This window comes from Sciurus vulgaris (assembly GCF_902686455.1).
Source record: "Sciurus vulgaris genome assembly, chromosome: 12".
Classification (NCBI taxonomy): Eukaryota; Metazoa; Chordata; class Mammalia; order Rodentia; family Sciuridae; genus Sciurus; species Sciurus vulgaris.
The window spans coordinates 101,639,074-101,658,448 of NC_136473.1; the positions used below are offsets into that span (position 1 = coordinate 101,639,074).

At 33.9% G+C, this 19,375-nt stretch overlaps 1 protein-coding gene across 7 annotated transcripts in view; it reads right to left on the bottom strand.

Moving 5' to 3' along the window:
* CEP350 (centrosomal protein 350) overlaps positions 1 to 19,375 on the bottom strand; it is a 140,552-nt gene that overhangs the window by 67,964 nt on the left and 53,213 nt on the right. For all 7 annotated transcript variants that reach the window (XM_079105902.1, XM_079105904.1, XM_079105903.1 and 4 more), the window contains 8 exons: positions 18,350 to 18,522; positions 11,166 to 11,352; positions 9,872 to 10,092; positions 9,020 to 9,183; positions 4,926 to 5,036; positions 4,220 to 4,360; positions 2,820 to 2,956; positions 1,859 to 1,981 (listed from right to left, as the gene is read on the bottom strand). In XM_079105902.1, the coding sequence (XP_078962028.1) occupies positions 1,859 to 1,981; positions 2,820 to 2,956; positions 4,220 to 4,360; positions 4,926 to 5,036; positions 9,020 to 9,183; positions 9,872 to 10,092; positions 11,166 to 11,352; positions 18,350 to 18,522 (1,257 nt within the window). The remainder of the gene's footprint in view (positions 1 to 1,858; positions 1,982 to 2,819; positions 2,957 to 4,219; positions 4,361 to 4,925; positions 5,037 to 9,019; positions 9,184 to 9,871; positions 10,093 to 11,165; positions 11,353 to 18,349; positions 18,523 to 19,375) is intronic.

The following is a 19,375-nucleotide window of genomic DNA, read 5'->3' on the forward strand; positions in this document are numbered from 1 at the left end:
GATGGGATTAATTGAAGTGGTAGGTGTGGCTGGAGAAGGTGGGAATTGGGGCATAGCTATAGGGTATGTATTTTTTATCTGGAGAGTGGAGTATCTCTCTCTCTGCTTTTTGATGGGATGCAAGCTGCTTCCCTCTGTCACCCTCTTCTGCCATGACGTTCTGCCTCACCTCGAGCCCCAAGGATTGGAGCTGGTCTTCTATGGACTAAGACCTCTGAAACTGTGATCACTCAAATAAACCTCTTCTCCTCTACAACTGTGCTGGTCAGATCATGTAAGCCTCAGCAGCAAAAAAGATGACTAAAATAGGATTGAACCCAGGGGCACGCAACAACTGAACCATATCCCTAGCCATTTTTTATTTTTTATTTTGAAACAGGGTCTTGCTAAATTGCTCAGGGCCTTGCTAAGTTGCTGAGTGGGACTTGTGATTGTCCTTCCTCAGCCTCCCAAGCAGCTGGGATTATAGGCATGCGCCACCACACCTGGCAAGGATCTACTACTGAGGGATTTTTATGCTATGCTAAATAATTTGAACTGTATCTTGAATGGTCTGAGAGGATCCAAACAGGTGAATGACTAAACTGCAAATTTTAGAAAAATCACTCTGCTCACCATGAGGCCAATGAATATAGAGGGTAAAGATGAGAGGATGAGGAGAACTATTAGTAGTCCACTGCAGTAATTCAGTGGTTTAAACTAAGTAAATATCAGTGAAGGTAACAGTTAATAAAGATTAAATAAAAGTCATCTAGTTACACATACATAATAGATACTCAATACCTATTGGTAATTATCCCACACTAACTTTCACATTTTTTAGTTTTATGCTTTAAAATTTTGGGGGTGTGGAGGGGTTGGATCACTGGGGATTGAACCCAAGGACACTTCACCACTGAGCTACATCCCTATCCCTTTTTATTTTTTTATTTCAAGAAAGGATCTCACTAAGTTGCTGAGGCTGGTCTCAAACTTATGATCCTCCTGCCTCAGCCTCCTGAGTTGCTGGAGTTACAGGTGCATTCTTATCATTTAATTTTTTTAATTGAGGTTTTATTATACTTGACAATGACAGTATCCTACCTGAGGAATGCTGGAAAATAACCTTTAAAACCTAATTAAAGGATGGAATCATAAATGAGAACTACAGACATTAATACTGTGCTAAGTACCAATGAAAACCTATTTAATATTTCTATGATGATTATATTAGTACATATGGTAATGTGAAATATGGGCTGGGTGTAATGGTACATGTCTGTAATCCTAGCGATCTGGGAGGCTGAGGCAAGAGGATCACAAGTTCAAAGTCAGACTCAGCTTGAGGTCCTAAGCAATTTAGCAAGAACCTGGCTCAAAATTAAAACTAAAAAGGGCTAGGGATATGGCTCAGTGATAGAGCACCCTTGGGTTCAATTCCCAATACCAAAAGAAAGAAAGAAAGAAATATGAATACAAGTAAAGAAATGTGCAAAAAAACATAGGCTTTGGAGGCTGATAAATCGATTTCAATCTTTTGGTGTGTCACTACTATGTGACCCTGGGTGAAATGCTTATTAACATTTCGATGGGCCTCAGTTCTCTAATCTATGCAGATAACATTATTTGCCTTGGAAAGACACTGTGAAGATTAAAGAAAAACAACAAATACAATGCTTGTACAACTAGGCTCTCAAGGAGTAGTAGCTGTATTACATGAATGAACTATTTGTAAATTACCTAATTACATAGGCAAAGTCAGAACTTTAAAAGGGCAGTCATTGTTCCATTTACAGAAATGAGAAATCAAGGAAAAGCAACATTTAAACCATTTGTTAGAGTTTGCCAAACTTTACCAATAAAGAAAAACTATCTTTACCTTCGATCATGATTCTTATACCTTGAAGACTCAGAGTAAGTATCAAATGAAGGGGAATACTTTTGATGCTTTGAGTCAAGAGTCTCTTCTTTACTCTGAGACAGTGAAAAAGATTGGTTTATCCTACAAAGAAAATATAAATTGATTAAACATCCAGTCTCCAATAAGAAAAATTTTGAAGACTATTTTAACAGTAATATGAGATAAAATCTTGAATGTATAGAAATTATGAAGTAACTGTTACAAAATATTTCAGGGAAAACAGGCATTCAACAATTGAAAAGGACATATAATACATAAAGGATGTCTTCTATTTAATTAAGGGAAATGAACATAATAGTACTAATATCAATAATGAATGCAAACAGAGGCTAAAAATCTATGAATTGAAGACAGTCAAAATATGATTTTAAAAAAATAACAAATATGATCATGTCACCCAGCTCCACCTAAAAAAAAAAAAACTTTCATTGATTTTTTTCATTGTTTCTACAATAAACTAAAAAGTCCTGAAGTCTGCAAGGTCCTACCCAAATGCATTGTCTCCTCTCTGTTCTCTTCCTCTAGTCACATTGGACTTGTGTTCATTTTCTTAAATATGTCATATTCTTTCTTCCTTCAGAGTTTTATAACTGCCTATTCTTTATCTTATTTTTATCACTGACTTCCCATCCACTAGATCTCACCACAAGTTTGACTTTCTCATGAATGAATGCCTTTTCTAATCTCCTTGCATCCCCATTCCTGAGACATGAGTTCCTTTCTTTCATAACTCATGTCAGTTTTTAAGTATTTACTCACTTAACTGAATATTTAACTAAAGGTAATCTTCCCTACCAGACTTTATGCCCATAACTAGATTCATGGTACCCAGAATAGTAGTGCCTTGGACACAGAGATGAGTATCTGAGGAATGAATGAATATTGGAGATGAGTATCTGATGAATGAATGAATATTAACCTATCTGTTTCAGCTCTGGTCCTCAGTTGTTTCATGAAGTCTGGAAGGTGTTGACACTGGTGGTCATATAGTGTTGGCAGAGGAGCTCCTGAAGCAGAGATGGCATCTGAGATATGAGTTCGAGTCAATTCTGCCATCTAAATATGAACACACAACAAAAACAAACACAGATGTAAAAAGGTAATGTCACAGAAGAACTGAGAGGGAGCAGTGTCTTGGAAAGACCACTGGATAGAAAACACGCAAATTCTGCAATTAATATGTTAAATATCATGAGCAAGACATTCAGCCTCTTTAAGTTCCAACAGGCTCATCTTATAAAAACAAAGAGCTGAACTACATAATTTCTAAGATAAAATAATCTACAAATTAGAAAACTTTCAAGTCATATAATAAGCAGTAATAAAACTTTTATAGATTAAAACTAATTTGGGTTTAGAATTTGGTATTGGTATTTGGGAAAAGAATTCCTTTAAGAATCAATTCAGCAAGTCTAGGGAACCAAAAAAAAGAAAGAATTCAATTACTTCTTTTTTTTTTTTAATTTTTATTGTAAACAAATGAGGACTACTTCTTTTATACGGCTTTCTAGACTAACAATGTGAACTACTTTTGCCCTACTCTGAACCACTGTTCCAAATGCTGCATATATTAGTCATTCAGCATTTATTCTATTACTGTTTTGAGCTATTTCTTCTATTGATGATTTAAAAGTATTTTTGAAACATTTTGTTATGTTTTCTACTATGTCAAATTTTCTTGAGAAAGGAGACTCAATTTTATATTTATTTGTACAACCCTACGGTACCCACCCAAAATATAGTAAGTTCATGAATTTTTAATAACTGTCATTTCAATATAGTCCTAACTTTTGCTTAAATAAAATTATAACTGCTAAAATAAAATGTAAGGAGATTATATATTTTTTGGAGAAAGCAATGAATTTATTTCTGGCTTTACGCTTGGCACAATTAAAAAAAAAAAAGACATGGACTAACATCATTCTGGATAAAAAAAATGAAACATTGTTACATGAAGCAGATAGTGGCCCTCTGAGGCCAAGATTGACAACTAACTGCAATGAGGCATGTTGGAACTTTTGGAGATATAGAAATATTCTATTATTGATTATGGTGGTATTTACAGAAAATTACACACTATGTACTTAAAAAGTATGCACTGCAGTGTTTGTAAAATTAATACCTTTTTTAAAAGCTAATCTCCAACTTTTTTCTGATTCCTAACATTCATATGTACAACACAATCTAATGAGAATTCTGAAATTCTTATATCAAAGGGCCCCCAATAAGAGTCACTGATTCAAATTATGCATTTGTTAGACATAAGATCAAAGTTATTCAGACTCAATCTAAAAAGAAGCACTCTCCAAAGGTTCTTACCTCACAGATCTGGCGAGCTGCATCTGTGGTTAGGCGGGCAGTCTCTGTTTGCTGAGCTGCTATTTTACAAGTTGCTTCCTGAAGGACTTCGGTTACTTCCCTTTGTGATTTAACTACCTGCTGTAATGATTCTGCATGAACCTACAAATAAAAGCGAGTAAGAAAAGAAGTTAGGTTTCGGTATCCCCTGTACCCAAATTAAGTTTGTGTTTAAACTTTTTAGTTGTAAACAGTCATAACACCTGTATTTTATTTATTTTTATGTGGTACTAAGGATCCAACCCAGGGCTTCACATGTGGCTAGGCAAGCACTTGACCACTAAGCAACAACCCTAGACCCAAATTAAGTTTTAATCTATGAATTTGTTTCATAAATTAAGTGCCTTGTGGAAAAAACAAAAAAACAAAAACAAAAACAAAAAACCACTGGACTTCAATCTGGATTTCATGATTTAAGTATTAACTCTATCATTCAGAGATGATATGTCTGGACAAGTAATTACAACATGCCTCAGCTGCCACTTCTCTAAATTGGGATTAAATCTTGCCTTATTATTTCATAGGGTTGCTACAAATCTCATATGAAGAACTTAAACATTATTGTTTACATCCTTTCTTAGTCCTACATAATTAAAAAAAAACTACAATGATTTCTAAGATATAAATTTAGGTTCAGAGAAATAGTACCTGATACAAAATAAATTACCTGAGCTGCTTTGTTTCGAGTTTCTTCTAATTGTCTTTGACACTCCAGAGCTTCTTGTTCAGCCTTCAGTTTCAAAAGGGCCAAATCTCTTTCATGGCGTTGCTGCTGTGCCTTCAAATCAAGAAATGGTCAAATATTAACCATTAATATAAATAACACTATTAATTAATAATACTATTAACACTAATAAATATAAATAATATAAATAAATAATGAAATAATACTAAACTATTTCAACACAGTGACTTTCATAAACACAATGATTTCATTTTTTTTTTTCTTTTTTGAAACAGGGCCTCACTATATTGCCCAAGCTGGTCTTATAGTCATGTTCCTTCTGTCTCAGTCTCCTGAAGAGACGGGATTATAGATATGAACCACCATATCCAGCTCAGAAAGCTATGTTTCTAACACAAATAATTTAGAGTACTCAATTACAGCCTAGGTCTGGGGTTGTAACTTAGTGGTTGAGTGCTTGCCTGGCACATGTGAGGCTCTGGGTTCAATCATCAGCACCACATAAAAATAAATAAATAAAATAAAGGCATTATGTCCACCTACAGCTAAAAATGTCTTTAAAAAATGAGAGCCTAAAAAAAAAAAAAGAAAAAAGAGAGAGCCTAAAGAAAAGATAGTAAAGACAGTAGTCATTTGTTATATCACCCATGATACATCAAGTAATATGGAAATATATGAAACTTCCAAGGCATGCAATTAAGAACTGATGCCAAAAACCTGGTTAGAAAGCAAAGTCTAAAACATCTAACTCTCTGAAAAGAAAAATAGGTTCTATGAGTGAAAATAAAGACAATACCTCATTCCTCACAATGTTGCCTACTTTATTTTGACTTTGAAGGAGCAGTTTCATTAAAAATGTTACACCCCCCCACCCCAAAAGGTACACTTTCACCAAGATCCTTTTTTATCATTATGTCATATGACATTAGCTATAAGTTCATATATTTTCATGTCTTCTGGAACAGTACTGAATAACAGATTCTCTACAGGTAGATAGGTTATATATAGTCATATAATGCCCTGAGCAAATCTGGAAATCTAGAATTAAAATGTACCCTGAAAATGGTAGAAAATCTCATTGTTCACTCAGATTTTAAGGTCAGCATAGCACTCTACTGCAAAAGCCCATTTATGCACAAAGTTAACAACTGCCCCTCCCCACCCTCTATTAGAGAGCATTTGGAAACGTCTAGGGAGTTTCCAGTGTCACACTAACTGGATAGCACTGTGGTTATTAGAGGATGGGTGCTGCAATGCTGAACAAAGTATGGTGCAGCCTCACACAAAGAACTGTCATCGTAGCCAGGTGTGCTTATGATCCCAAAGACTTGGGAGGCCAAGGCAGGTGGATCCAAGTTCAAGTCCAGCCTGGACAACTTAGGGAGACCCTGTCTCAAAATAAAATAAAAAGAACTGGGGCTGTAGCTCAGTAGTAGAGCATCCTGGTGTTCAACCTCTACTACTGCAAAACCAAAAAAAAAAAACCAAAAAAACAAAAAACTAACTTTAGGTATTTGGGAAAGGTTAACCGGAAAATAGAAAAAAAAAAAAAAAAAATCCTAATAGCACCAAAACCAAAATATTTCAGAATAAAATTTATGTTATATTTCTAACTAAAAATTATACTAAGAAAAATATTAAAATAAACAGAAAAAGACATCACATTTATTAATTAAGATGTATATTTTCTCATGAGCTGGGGCTGTAGCACAATAGTAGAGCAATTGCCTGGCAAGGGAAACGTACTGGGTTCCATGCTCAACACTGCATTAAAATGAATGAATAAATAAAGATACTGAGTCCACCTACAACTAAATACATACATAAAAAAGATATATATTCTCCCAGACTTCTATAACCATTCTAATCAAAATCGTACCAGACTTGTTTTTTTTTTTTTTTTTTGGAAGAAACTAAAAGTCATGTGGAAATGCAAACTACTTAACATGGACAAAACCATCTTGAAAGATAATACAAAATTGGAGAAATTATATTCTGATTTCAACACTCACCATAAAGCCATAGTAATAAAGATATTAAGAATAGAAATAGATTAATAGAAAAGAACAAAGTCTAGAAATAGATGTACATATTAGTGATTACTTAATCATTGATTTGTATGCTAATGTAATAGAAGTTTATTTTCTTTTTTAAAAAAAATGGTGATGGAATAACTGAATATTCATATGAAGGAAAAATGAACTTGAACTCCCTTTGCTCAAAATTAACTTGAGGTTCACAACACTTATAAAAGACAAAACTAAAAAAACTTTTTAGAAAAGCATTTATCTCTATTAGAGTATCTTAACCTCTCAGGGTAGGCAAAGATTTCTTTAAAAAAAAAAAAAAAAAAAAAGGACTACCATAAAAGACAAAAAGTTGAAAATAGGATTTCATCAAAATTGAAAATTTCTGGGATTGGGTTGTGGCTCAGTGGTAGAGCACTTGCCTAGCATGTGTGAGGCACTTGGTTCAATTCTCAGCACCACATATAAATAAATGAATAAAGTAAAGGTCTATGAACATCTAAAAAATATTTTAAAAACAAACAAAAAACTTCTGCCCTTAGAAGACATGTTTAAAAGGTAAGCCAAGAACCAGGATGTGATATTTTAATTACATCTGAAAAGAACTTGTTCCCAGAACATATAAAGAATTCCTATAATTCTAATTAAAAGAAAATCCAAATAGGAAAAAGATTTGAACAGACATTCACAAAAGATACAAGAATGGTCAATAAATACATAAAAAGATGATCAACTTCATCAGTCATGACAGAAATACAAATCATAACCTCAATCAGATGCTACTTCAGTCTCACAGGAATGACAATTTAAAAGAACTGATAAAATTAAATGATAGTAAAAACAGGGAATAAGTGGAACTCTCAGATATTGCTGTAGGAGTATAAAATGTTATGACCATTTGGAAATATTTATATATGCCCGAAACTGGAAATAATCCAAATGTACACCAATAGGAGAATGGACAAATTGTGGCATATCCAGCAATGGATTCTTAACAGGCAAAACAAAACAAAACAAAAAAACAGTTGATACAATAACACAGATAAATCTTAAGATTTATGTTGAATAAAACAAACTAAACACAACAGAGTTCAAAGTATACTTTTACTTACATGAAGTTCGAAAAAAGGCAAAATAAATGACAATGCTAGGATAGGGATCATCTTGGAAGATGAACTGAAAATGGATTATGGGTCAACTTTCTGGGGTGATGGAAATGTTCTACATCTTGATTAGGTGGCTGTTCCATACCACCATATACTCTGGTCAAAATTCATCAAAGCTACATGTTTAAAATCTGAAATTTTTACTGTAGGTAAACAACATCTCATTTTTAAAAAGAAGATACTGATAGCACTCTTATGAGGAACACTGTTTAGATCGCTGGATTTTTGCTAAGGAAAAGTTCATATTATGCTGGCTTTATCAAAAATGTGGATCTTGGGCTGGGGTTGGGGCTCAGTGGTAGAGCGCTTGCCCAGCATGTATGAGGCACTTGGTTCAATTCTCAGCATCACATATAAATAAATAAAGATCCATCAATAACTTAAAAAATTTTTTTAATGTGGCTCTTACAATCTTTTTTGGTTTGGTACCAAAAAAGCTCATTAATTAAAAAAAAAAAAAAAATTCTGGGGGCTGGGGATATAGCACAGTGGGTAGAGGGCTTGCTTTGCAAGCATAAGGCCCTGGGTTCAATCCCCAGCACCACAAAAAAAAAAAAAAAAATCTGTCAGTGAAAAGAGAAAATATTAAGAATGACTAACTTTCATGCTGTCATTAAAACAAAGCATAAAACAGGAGAGAGGGAGAGAGAGAGAGAGAGAGAGAGAGAGAATGATTGTACTATTACTCTGCTGCCAATCACCATATTTTCAATTTTCTCTTTAGTACCCTCTGTGATAGTTTCTCTCATGGTTATTTATGGGTGATATCCAGCAGACTTCCTATTTGGTAGTTCAAAAGTTAATTTTTTACCTTAAGATTATTTTAAGTACAAAAGGAAAAAAAAAAAAAACTCCAAAAAGATAAAGAAAAGACCACAATTACCTTTATGATCTGAGCCAAAGACACACTTTCCTGCTGAGCAAGTGAAATGCCTCTAACTCTTTCTACATCTGACAGTTGGCGCACTGACTCCTCGATGGCACTTAGATAACTGAGTTCTGCTGCCATACGATGTTGGAGGCCAGCAGGAGAAAAGCGCTTAGAACCTAGAGGGCATAAGAATTGTCAAATGGAAAAGTTCACATGAAGCTACATATCAAGATTTCTAAAATTTGTCTCCAATGTTAAGAGCCAGAAACAAATCCGTTATCCTTTGTAGGACAGTGATTTACTAATGCAATGTTTTTTGGTTTTTGTTTCAGTACCAGGGATTGAACTCAGGGGCACTTGACCACTGAGCCACATCCCCAGCCCTATTTTCTATTTTATGTAGAGACAGGTCTCACTGAGTTGCTTAGCACCTCGCTTTTGCTGAGGCCAGTTTTGAACTTGAGAGACTCCTGCCTCAGCCTCCTGAGTTGCTGGGATTAGAGGCATGAGCCACTGTACCTGGCTTAATACAGTGTATGTTAAGCTACTTCTTTTATGTGCATGTATTTGCACATATGTATACAGATATACATATACCTATAAAAACTTCAGAATGCATAAATGGGATACATTTTTTAGATGTGTTTTGACTTATGCTGCCAACATGGGAAAAAACTGCCACTACTGCACGACTCAATCTCTCATGCTTTTCAATCTTTTGATTTCCCACATAGCTTTTAATACTTCAAAGAGAAGTCACATTCAATTGAAATAACATTTTCCGATGGTTCAACCGAAAAAGAAATCTTCAGGAAAATATGCAGTATCTTATTTAAAAAAATATAACTGTGTGGATCTACTTACCTGGTGTTGAAGTCATCTCTGTGGCTGGTCTGTTGGCAGCCAGGTTCACATCAGTGAAAGCTGCACTGGGTTTAAATCCTGTGGTACTTGGAGGAATTATCACTGAGGACTTAGATCTTTCTAAGGAAGTCCCCGGAAGGTCAAACTGTAACAATTTCTGGGAACTTGGAGATAGGGGAGAAGTTGGAGTTTTCGGAGTTCTTCCCTTGTCTGATGAGACACTATAAGTTTTATTTCATAAAGACATTAGAGAAAGAAAACTACTTTGAGGGAAACGATTCATAATAACAACATAAATTACTTTCTTTACCAACATATGTTTTAACAAGTTATGATTTAGGCCATTTATTTATTCAACCGTCATTACACTGAATCAATGACTATGAATATTCCCCTAATTGCTAGATTTACAATGGTGAACAAGTTGAGTTTAAACCCTGCCCTGAATAAAATGGAAAGGGGGCCTCTTGATTAAATTGGTACTTAACTCCCATACAATGTATATATTATGATTCATTCATTGTAGTACAAGTAACATTTTCTAGAATCAATATTATATAATAAAAATATAACTATGTGAAAGTATGTAAAGTCATATTACAAAAGGGTCTGAAAATGTCTCTGAAGCAACAACTGAGGTTATCTGTATTCAACAGGCTAAGTATATAAAACATTGTAAAAAGTAAGAGATAAAAACAGAGCATGCAAACTATAATCACTATAAAAAGTAAGTTTTCAAGAATCTGCGTGAGTGGTCTAATAAACTGAAAAGGAGAAAATAGTTTAGGGGAAGAACCAATTCCAACAAGGAGACCAAAAGGATGCTGAAGAGTTGTGTTGAAAGAGTAGTAGAATACAGTTTGGAAATAAAATTTGTAGAGAAAGATATGAAATACTTCGTGGTAGTCCAGTGGAAATACTTAAATAGAATTAGGTTCTTGGGTTGATTTTGGGGGTAACTAACCTCTCAAAGCACCCAAGAAAGGAAGAGCTTCGTCAAAAGACTTTACCATGAACACTGTGGCAATGGCTTTCAGAACAGAAAGATGAGTTGTGCCTGAGGCACAAAATCCCTGAACAATAAGTTTTAACAGTTTAGGTGAGAGATGACCATATTCTAAAATTCAATCTAAATCTATGAACAAAGTCTATTCAGAACTATCCAATTTTTTAGGAGCTCACACGTGCACAGTTAATTGCCAAGGTGAAATTAATCAAATGAAATCTTTTAATACCAGTGATATTTTAACTTCAATTATATATGAATTAGAGTATAAAATATACATTACTTTACCTCACAGAATGCCCAGAAAGTTCTTCCAAAGTGCTATCGATGTCAAGAGTTTGCTCATAATCTTTAGCAGAAAGTTTGCTACTGGTCCCAGATTTCTTTCCTTGATGGGAACTACGCTCTGAACTAGACTGTACTTTTTCCTCATCAACAAATGAGTTTTGAGTATTTCCAGTGATTGAATCCAACCCTGTAAAGTAAATTTCTTATAAAGTTGATACCCAATATGAGTCACCAAAGAGATATAACTGATACACAGATTTCAATAAAATAATTCAAAATTACAGACCAGAATACTTAAAAATTATCTTAAATTTAAAATGTTTTCCATATCTAAAATAGAATAGTTCATCCTTTTGCCTCTATTTAATGGAAGTAATGTCTTCCATTAATATATTCTAGCTGCTATTAATAAGTTGTTCTTAGCTTGACTAATGATAAAAGATAAGTACATTAAACAAATAACCAAAAAGTTGGGTTTTTTAAAATATTTTTTTAGTAGTCAATGAACCTTTATTTATTTATATGCAGTGCTGAAGATTGAACCCAGTGCCTCACACATGCTAGGCAAGTGCTCTACCACTAAGCCACAACCCCAGACCCAAAAAGAAGTTTTGTAAGGATAAAATTCAGAAGTTGGGGAAAAAATTAACAGCAACTGCCAAGTGAACTTCACAACTCTTTTGAAAAACTCCATGACAGGGCTGGGGTTGTGGCTCAGTGCAGAGCGCTTGCCTGGCATGTGTAAGGCACTACGTTTGATCCTCTGCACCCCATAAAAACAAACAAATAATAAACAATAAATAAATAAAGGTACTGTGTCTACCTACAACTAAAAAAAATTAAAAAAATTAAAAAAAAAACTCCATGGCAAGAACTATGTACATAAAAATGTTCATGTTCTCTGAGTAAAAATAACTTTACTTATTGAGATATATCACACAGAGAGTATTGAAATAACAAAAATTATGCATGATATTCAGTGCTTAACTTTATGCACTTTAACATGTATTTCCAACACAGAATGCAATCTGAATTTCACAAATAATAGTAATTTGAACAATTTAAAACGCATTTCACATATATTACCCTATTGCTGTTAAACATCTCATGAAGTAGACACTATATCCCCAATTTACTAATGAGGTAACGAGAGCTCTATGAGTCTTAAAAACGTGCTTAAGGATACACAGTCAATGGCATACAGAGGACATACATCCAGGCTTCCTCACCTAAGTTTATGTACTGTTCACTTTAATGATATGTTTAAATAGCAGCCTGGGAAATTTTTTTTATTATTTTTTTTAAAGCAAAAATATAGACTTGCATATATATTTTAATGGCAGCTAAAATTTTTTTAAATGTATATAATTAAATAATCAAAAGAAATTATAGCAGTGGGGGAAAAATAGGCTATACGTGCATGTTCACAGCAGCATTTTAGCATTATTTTCACAATAGTCAAAAGATAAAAGCAACACAACTGTCCTTCATTAGGTAAGTGAATAAAGAAGATACGGTACAAACATATAATGAAATACAGGCTATGACATGGGTGAACCTTGAAGACATTATGCTAAGTGAAACTAGCCAGTCACAGAAGGACAAACATATAATTCCACTTATATGAGAAAGCTAGAACTGGCAAACTCAAGGACAGGGAGTAGAAAAGTTGTTACCCGGGGTTGGGGGAAGAGGAGAATGACAGTTATCATGTAATAGGTACAGAGTTTCAGTTTGGGAAAATAAAAACTTTCTAGAGCCGGATGGTGGTGATGGTTGCACTGCAGTGCAGTATGAATGCTCTTAATGCCACTGAACAGTACATTTAAAGCCAAACTATTCAAGGAATCATTAATCAATTAGCAAAGACTCTAAAGTCTATAATCTCTAGGCTGGAAGCAAACTATTAATACTGGTTATCTTTAATTTTTCTATAGTAAAGATGCAGTGCAAGAACACATTATTCATTTAATACTATTCTTTGAAAATAAATACACATATGAAAAATTGCTATTGACTTAAACAACCAGGAACTGCATATAATACAATATTTTATACAGGAAAGACCTAAATTCCTACTGAGGAAAATGCATGAAAAGAAAATGTTTATTTTTACTTTAAAAGATTGCCAAATGAAAGTACATTTACATGCCAGGCTCAGTGGCACACACCTGTAATCCCAGCAGCTCAAGGGGCTAAGGCAGAAGAATTACAAATTCAAAACCAGTCTTAGCAACTTAGTGAGGCACTGAACAATTTGGCAAGACCCTGTCTCTAGATAAAATATTTAAAAGGACTTGGGATGTAGCTCAGTGGGAAAGCAACCCTGGGGTCAATCCCCAGTACAAAAAAGAAAGAAAGTACATTTATATAACTCAGTTAAATTAAAATAAATTGCTTCTTAGAATTACTACTCTAACCTACCAACCAACTGGGTAAGGATTTTTTGTACAAAGCATGCAGATACTCTTTTTCACCACCAGAAGGAGTATACACAATAAAAATTACAAAGATTTTAGAATTCAGGATGAAGGAGAAGCTACATTTAAGATGATGTTATAGAAAAGGAAATATGTTAATGTTTATGGCATTATGAAAAGGTATTGGGGTAACTAAAAGTCACAAAACACTATTTTATCTGATCTAAATAGATCATAGTTTTTTAAAACCTACATTGCATCATCTCACACTCACATATTCAACATATTTTAAAGCTGCACAGCATATTGTAGTACACAGTAGACAGGATTTGGGAATCAAAAATCAGAATCTGGGTTTTGCCTAAACACATTAGTGACCTCAGGTGAGACACTAACAGCAATGCGTAACAACTGCAAAATAATTGAGCAAGGTCAGCATTTTCCAAACCTTTTGAGCTGAATTCTAAAGTCATGCAATATTGAGAAAAGAAAGAACCCTGGTCAAATAAATTTGGAAGATGCTTCAAAGTATAGCCTCATCCTTATTTTAAAATCAAAGAATACAACATATTAAGAGTTGGTAAGACCTGTAGGAAAGAAGCCTGTTTTACTCTAAAGGCATTTTTCAAATTGATGGAATCATGAAGTTCTTTTACTCTTAGAACATGTGTGAAAGACCCTTGTATTTCATGAGATAATATAGACTTCAGTAAATGCTGGTAAAATAATGTCTAAAGGTCTACTAAAGACTTTCAGAACACTTCCAATATATAAGAGAATTATATCATGTTAATGATTAAGAAATAATTTCTCCTATCACTCTCAAATTGGAAGTATAAACTGGCAATAACTTTTTGAAAGGCTATTTGGCAAAAACATCCAATTTTAAACATGACATACTCTTTGGCCCATTATCACACTTTTGGGGTTTTGCCCTATAGGAAAGAACCAGGGTAATGCATAAAAGCATACTCATAAGGGTATCGAAACCAGCCGTGTTTACAATGGAAAAAACAAAACTACCTAAATATCCAGCAATGGAAAATTGACTTAAGTATAACATATTCAAATAACAGAATGCTAGGTAGTCTTAACAAATGTTAATACATATTTATGGACAGAAAAAGACATCTATTTACCCAAAGATAGAAAAAAATAGCATGTATGAGATCCCATTCGTGAAAAATTTTCTATTTTAAGCACGCCCACAAATTTTCTGGAAGAATTCTTATTAAAAATGTTAACATTTCACACCCATGAAGATATTTATTATCAAAAAGCAAAAAGTAACAAGTGTCAGCATGGATGTGCAGAAATTGGAACCCTTGTGCATCACTGATGAAAATGTGAAATGGTCACAGGTGCTGTGAAAAACTGTATGGGTAGTTTCTAAAAAAAAAAAAAAAACATGTATCTATTGATTGTTTATATATCTTCTGTGAAGTGTCTGCTCAGTTCCTTAGCCCATTTATTGACTGGATTATTTGTATTTTTGGTGTAAAGGTTTTTGAGTTCTTTATAAATTCTGGAGATTAGTACTCTATCTGAAGTGCGTGTGGTAAAGATTTTTCTCCCACTCTGTAGACTCTATCTTCATGTTGTTGATTGTTTCCTTTGCTGAGAAAAAGCTTTTTAGTTTGAATTCATCCCATTTATTGATTCCTGCTTTTATTTCTTGTGTTTTGGGAGTCTTGTTAAGAAAGTCTGGTCCTAAGCCGAAATGAGGAAGATATAGGCCTACTTCTTCTATTTGGTGCAGGGTCTCTGGTCTAATTCCTAGGTCCTTGATCCATTTTGAGTTGAGTTTTGGGCAGGGTGAGAAATAGGGTTTTAATTTCATTTTGCTGCATATGGATTTTCAGTTTTCCCAGCACCATTTGTTAAAAAGAGTTTATCTTTTCTCCATTGTATGTTTTTAGGACCTTTGTCTAATATGAGATAAGTGTATTTATGTGGGTTTGTCTCTGTGTCCTCTATTCTGTACCATTGGTCTACCTATTTTGGTGCCAATAAACAGGCCGTTTTTGTTACTATTGCTCTGTAGTATAGTATAAGGTGTGGTATTCTGATACCTCCTGCTTCACTCTTCCTGCTAAGATTGCTTTGGCTATTCTGGGTCTCCTATTCTTCCAAATGAATTTCATGATGGCTTTCTCTATTTCTATGAGATACATCAATGGGATTTTAATTGGAATTGCATTGAATCTGTATAGCACTTTTAGTAGTAAGGCCATTTTGACAATATGAATTCTGCCTATCCAAGAACATGGGAGATCTTTCCATCCTCTAAGGTTTTCTTTAATTTCTTTCTTTAGTGTTCTGTAGTTTTCATTGTAAAGGTCTTTCACCTCTTTTGTTAGATTGATTCCCAAGTATTTTACCTTTTTTTGAGGCTATTATGAATGGGGTAGTTTTCCTGATTTCTCTTGTGACGATACATTAGCGACCAACAGATACATGAAAAAATGTTTAGTATCTCTAGTAATAAGAGAAATGCAAATCAAAACTACCCTAAGATTTAATCTCACCCCAATTAGAATGGCGATTATCAACAATACAAACAACCGGTGTTGATGAGGAGTAAAAAGTAAACTCATACATTGCTGGTGGGGTTGCAAATTGGTGTAGCCACTCTGGAAAGCAGTATGGAGATTCCTTAGAAAACTTGGAATGGAATCACCATTTGACCCAGCTATCCCACTCTTTGTCCTAAGGAGCATATTACAGTGATGCAGTGGCATCAATGTTTACAGCAGCTCAATTAACAATAGCTAGATTGTGGAATCGACCTAGATGCCCTTCAATAGATGAATGGATAAAGAAAATGTGGTATATATATAAAATAAAATATTATTCAGCCATAAAGAAAAATAAAATTTTGGCGTTTGCAGGTAAATGGATGGAGTTATCATGCTAAGTGAAGTAAGCCAATCCCAAAAAACCAAAGGCCAAATGATTTTCTCTGATTAAGTGGATGATGATACATAATAGGGGAAGGGGGTAAGAGAAGAATGGAGGAACTTTGGATTGTGTAGAGGGAAATGAGGAGGAAAGAGGGTGAGAGAAGGAAAGATAGTGGAATGAGACAAACATCAGTACCCTATGTACATGTATGATTACACAAATGGTGTGACTCTACATCATGTACAACCAGAGAAATGAAATTTGTACCCCATTTGTGTACAATGAATAAAAAATAATAATAATTTTTAAAAAGAACCAATAAAAAAAAAAAACTAAACAGAACTGGCATTTGATCCAGCAAGTCCACATCTCGGTGTGTACACAAAATCACTGAAAACAGGAACTCAAACAGATACCTGTACACCAACGTTCACAGCAACATCATTCACAATAACTAAAAGGTGGAAAAAACAAATATCCATGAATAGATTAATGAATAAACAAAATGGGGTTCATTTATATGACAGAATATTAATCAGTCTTAAAAAGAAAATTCTGATACATGCTACGAGGATGAATCCTGAACATATGCTAAGTGGAAAAGTTACATACAAAAGAACAAATATTGTATAATTCCACTTTCATGAAGTACCACCCATATATTGTCATACAGACAGAAAACAGAAGAATTAGGGAAGGAGGAATGGAGAGAGTGTTTAATGGACAATATGAGACAATGAAAATTCTAGAGATAGTGGGGATGGTTGCAGGACTGAATGTGTATTAAACGTGTCTGAATTGAACACCTAAAAACAGTTAAAATAACTTTTATATTATATATGTTTTGCTACAATAAAAAAATTTTTAAATGTTAACACTAGTTATCTCTAAGTATTGGGATTACTGATGATTTTTTATTTTCAAATATAGTTTTCCATTTTGACTGGTTTCTTCCCCCTATTCCTATCCTCACCAGTTTGAACTCAATGAGCAGCATTTATCTTTACAATTACAAAAAGTTCTGGAAGTAAAACCATTCCCTTGCTTGAGGACATCCAGCCAGTTTAAGAGGCTTTTGCATAATCCAGCATCTCCGCCCCTGTAGGCCTACAGAACAAATTAGTCAACAGTAGAACTGAAAGCACTGATGGGTATCTCAATTACTTAAAAATGTTTACTGAAAAAGCGAAGGGAATAGGGGGAGGGAGGAGAGGAGGGAGGGAGGAGTACTGGGGACTGATTTAGAGCAAATCCATGCTTTTATAAATATGCTAAAATGAATCCTAATATGTATAGCTAAAAAAATTTTAACTTTACTGAATGCCAGTGGGTTAGCTACTGTGCTACATACCGGAATAAGTACATTATCTCTAAAAATTTCATGTGAGCTTCAAAACTGCCATGACACATCTATTACTATTTCACAGACAGTGGAATGTGAAGGAAGTGTGAAGATTATATTTAAGGATACTCAGATATGAGCATGCTATACCATTAAGTTTTCACAAAAGCAATTGCAAAGCAATAGTATCTGCATTTGTTTTTTTAATGAAGATGTATGTGTGTAGTTTTATGTATATATTAGAAAAATAGGCACCAAAATGTTTAATGGTAATTATCTCTGAATAGAATGATCAAAGGGGAATTTGTACGTTTTAGATCACTGTTTATCTATAATTTTTTTTAATCATATTCCTTTTGTATTAAGAAAAAGATATATACTGTTGCAGATCAAAAGGCATTACTGTATCAAGCTACTACATTATCGTAAATTCCTCCAGCTTCTTAGGAAATCAAATCATAATGTAATTACTACCACAAAATCACATATAGCCACCATGTAGCCACCATTCCACTTACATTCTATCTTTTCCTTTTTTCCTTTCTTTCCTTTAGAAGAAGTAGATGAACGAGATGATGCAGCAGACTGGGCTCCGGATGAATGCTGGGAGGTAACTTCCACAGAGGAAATATCATAGGCAGACTTTCTGCTAGAATGGTCCTCCTGAATGCCTAAATTGCTACCACCAATACTGTCAAAGAAAAAGTAACAGAAAAAATAAAATGTCTAAGGGAGGCCACAAATTCTGCTTCAAAGCAGCTCTAAGCCTGCAGAGTAGACACCATGAGCAAAGTTCACCCTCTCAAGTTAAAAAATGTATGGACAAGAAAGTTATTGTTGAAATTAAATGGGGGCAGATATGTCCAAGGAATACTGTGGGAATTTGATCCATTTATCAATCTTGTGATAGATGAATGCATAGAAATGGAAACTAGTGGGCAACACAACAAGACTAGAATTTTGGTAATACAAGGAAATAGGATCATTCTGTTAGAAGCCTGGAAATGAGTATAAAAAACGGCTGTTGAGCACAGAAGTTCATGTCCCCTCTCCAAAGGGACTGTTTTATTATGATGTAAAAATCGGGTCATGTATTTTTGTTATAGACACTTTTTGTAATAGTCAAAAAAATGAAAAAGAAAAGAAAAACTAAAGATATTCTAAAATCTACTTAATTACTAGAATTTAATTATAATAAAAAATGGCATCCACTTCACTTTTTTTTTTTTTTTTTTTTCATATTATCCTAAGACTGTTCCCTATGGCTCAATTTGAGAAAAATATGAGATTTACTAAGTCCAAATGTACAATTCTATAAGTCACAACTACTTTCCCTCTGATAATCTGATAGAGAACAGTAGTGGTCTATTTTAACCTACAAATAAAATACATCAAACCATGTGAATTGGTAACATTAAATATCATTAATCCTTAAAAAGTTTTTATTTAAAAATTTAATATTTTCTGTAAAAGCTCAAAATTTTAAATTATACTTGTCCTGTTATAATTTTAATAATACCTATTTCTATTAATCCAATTTGGTT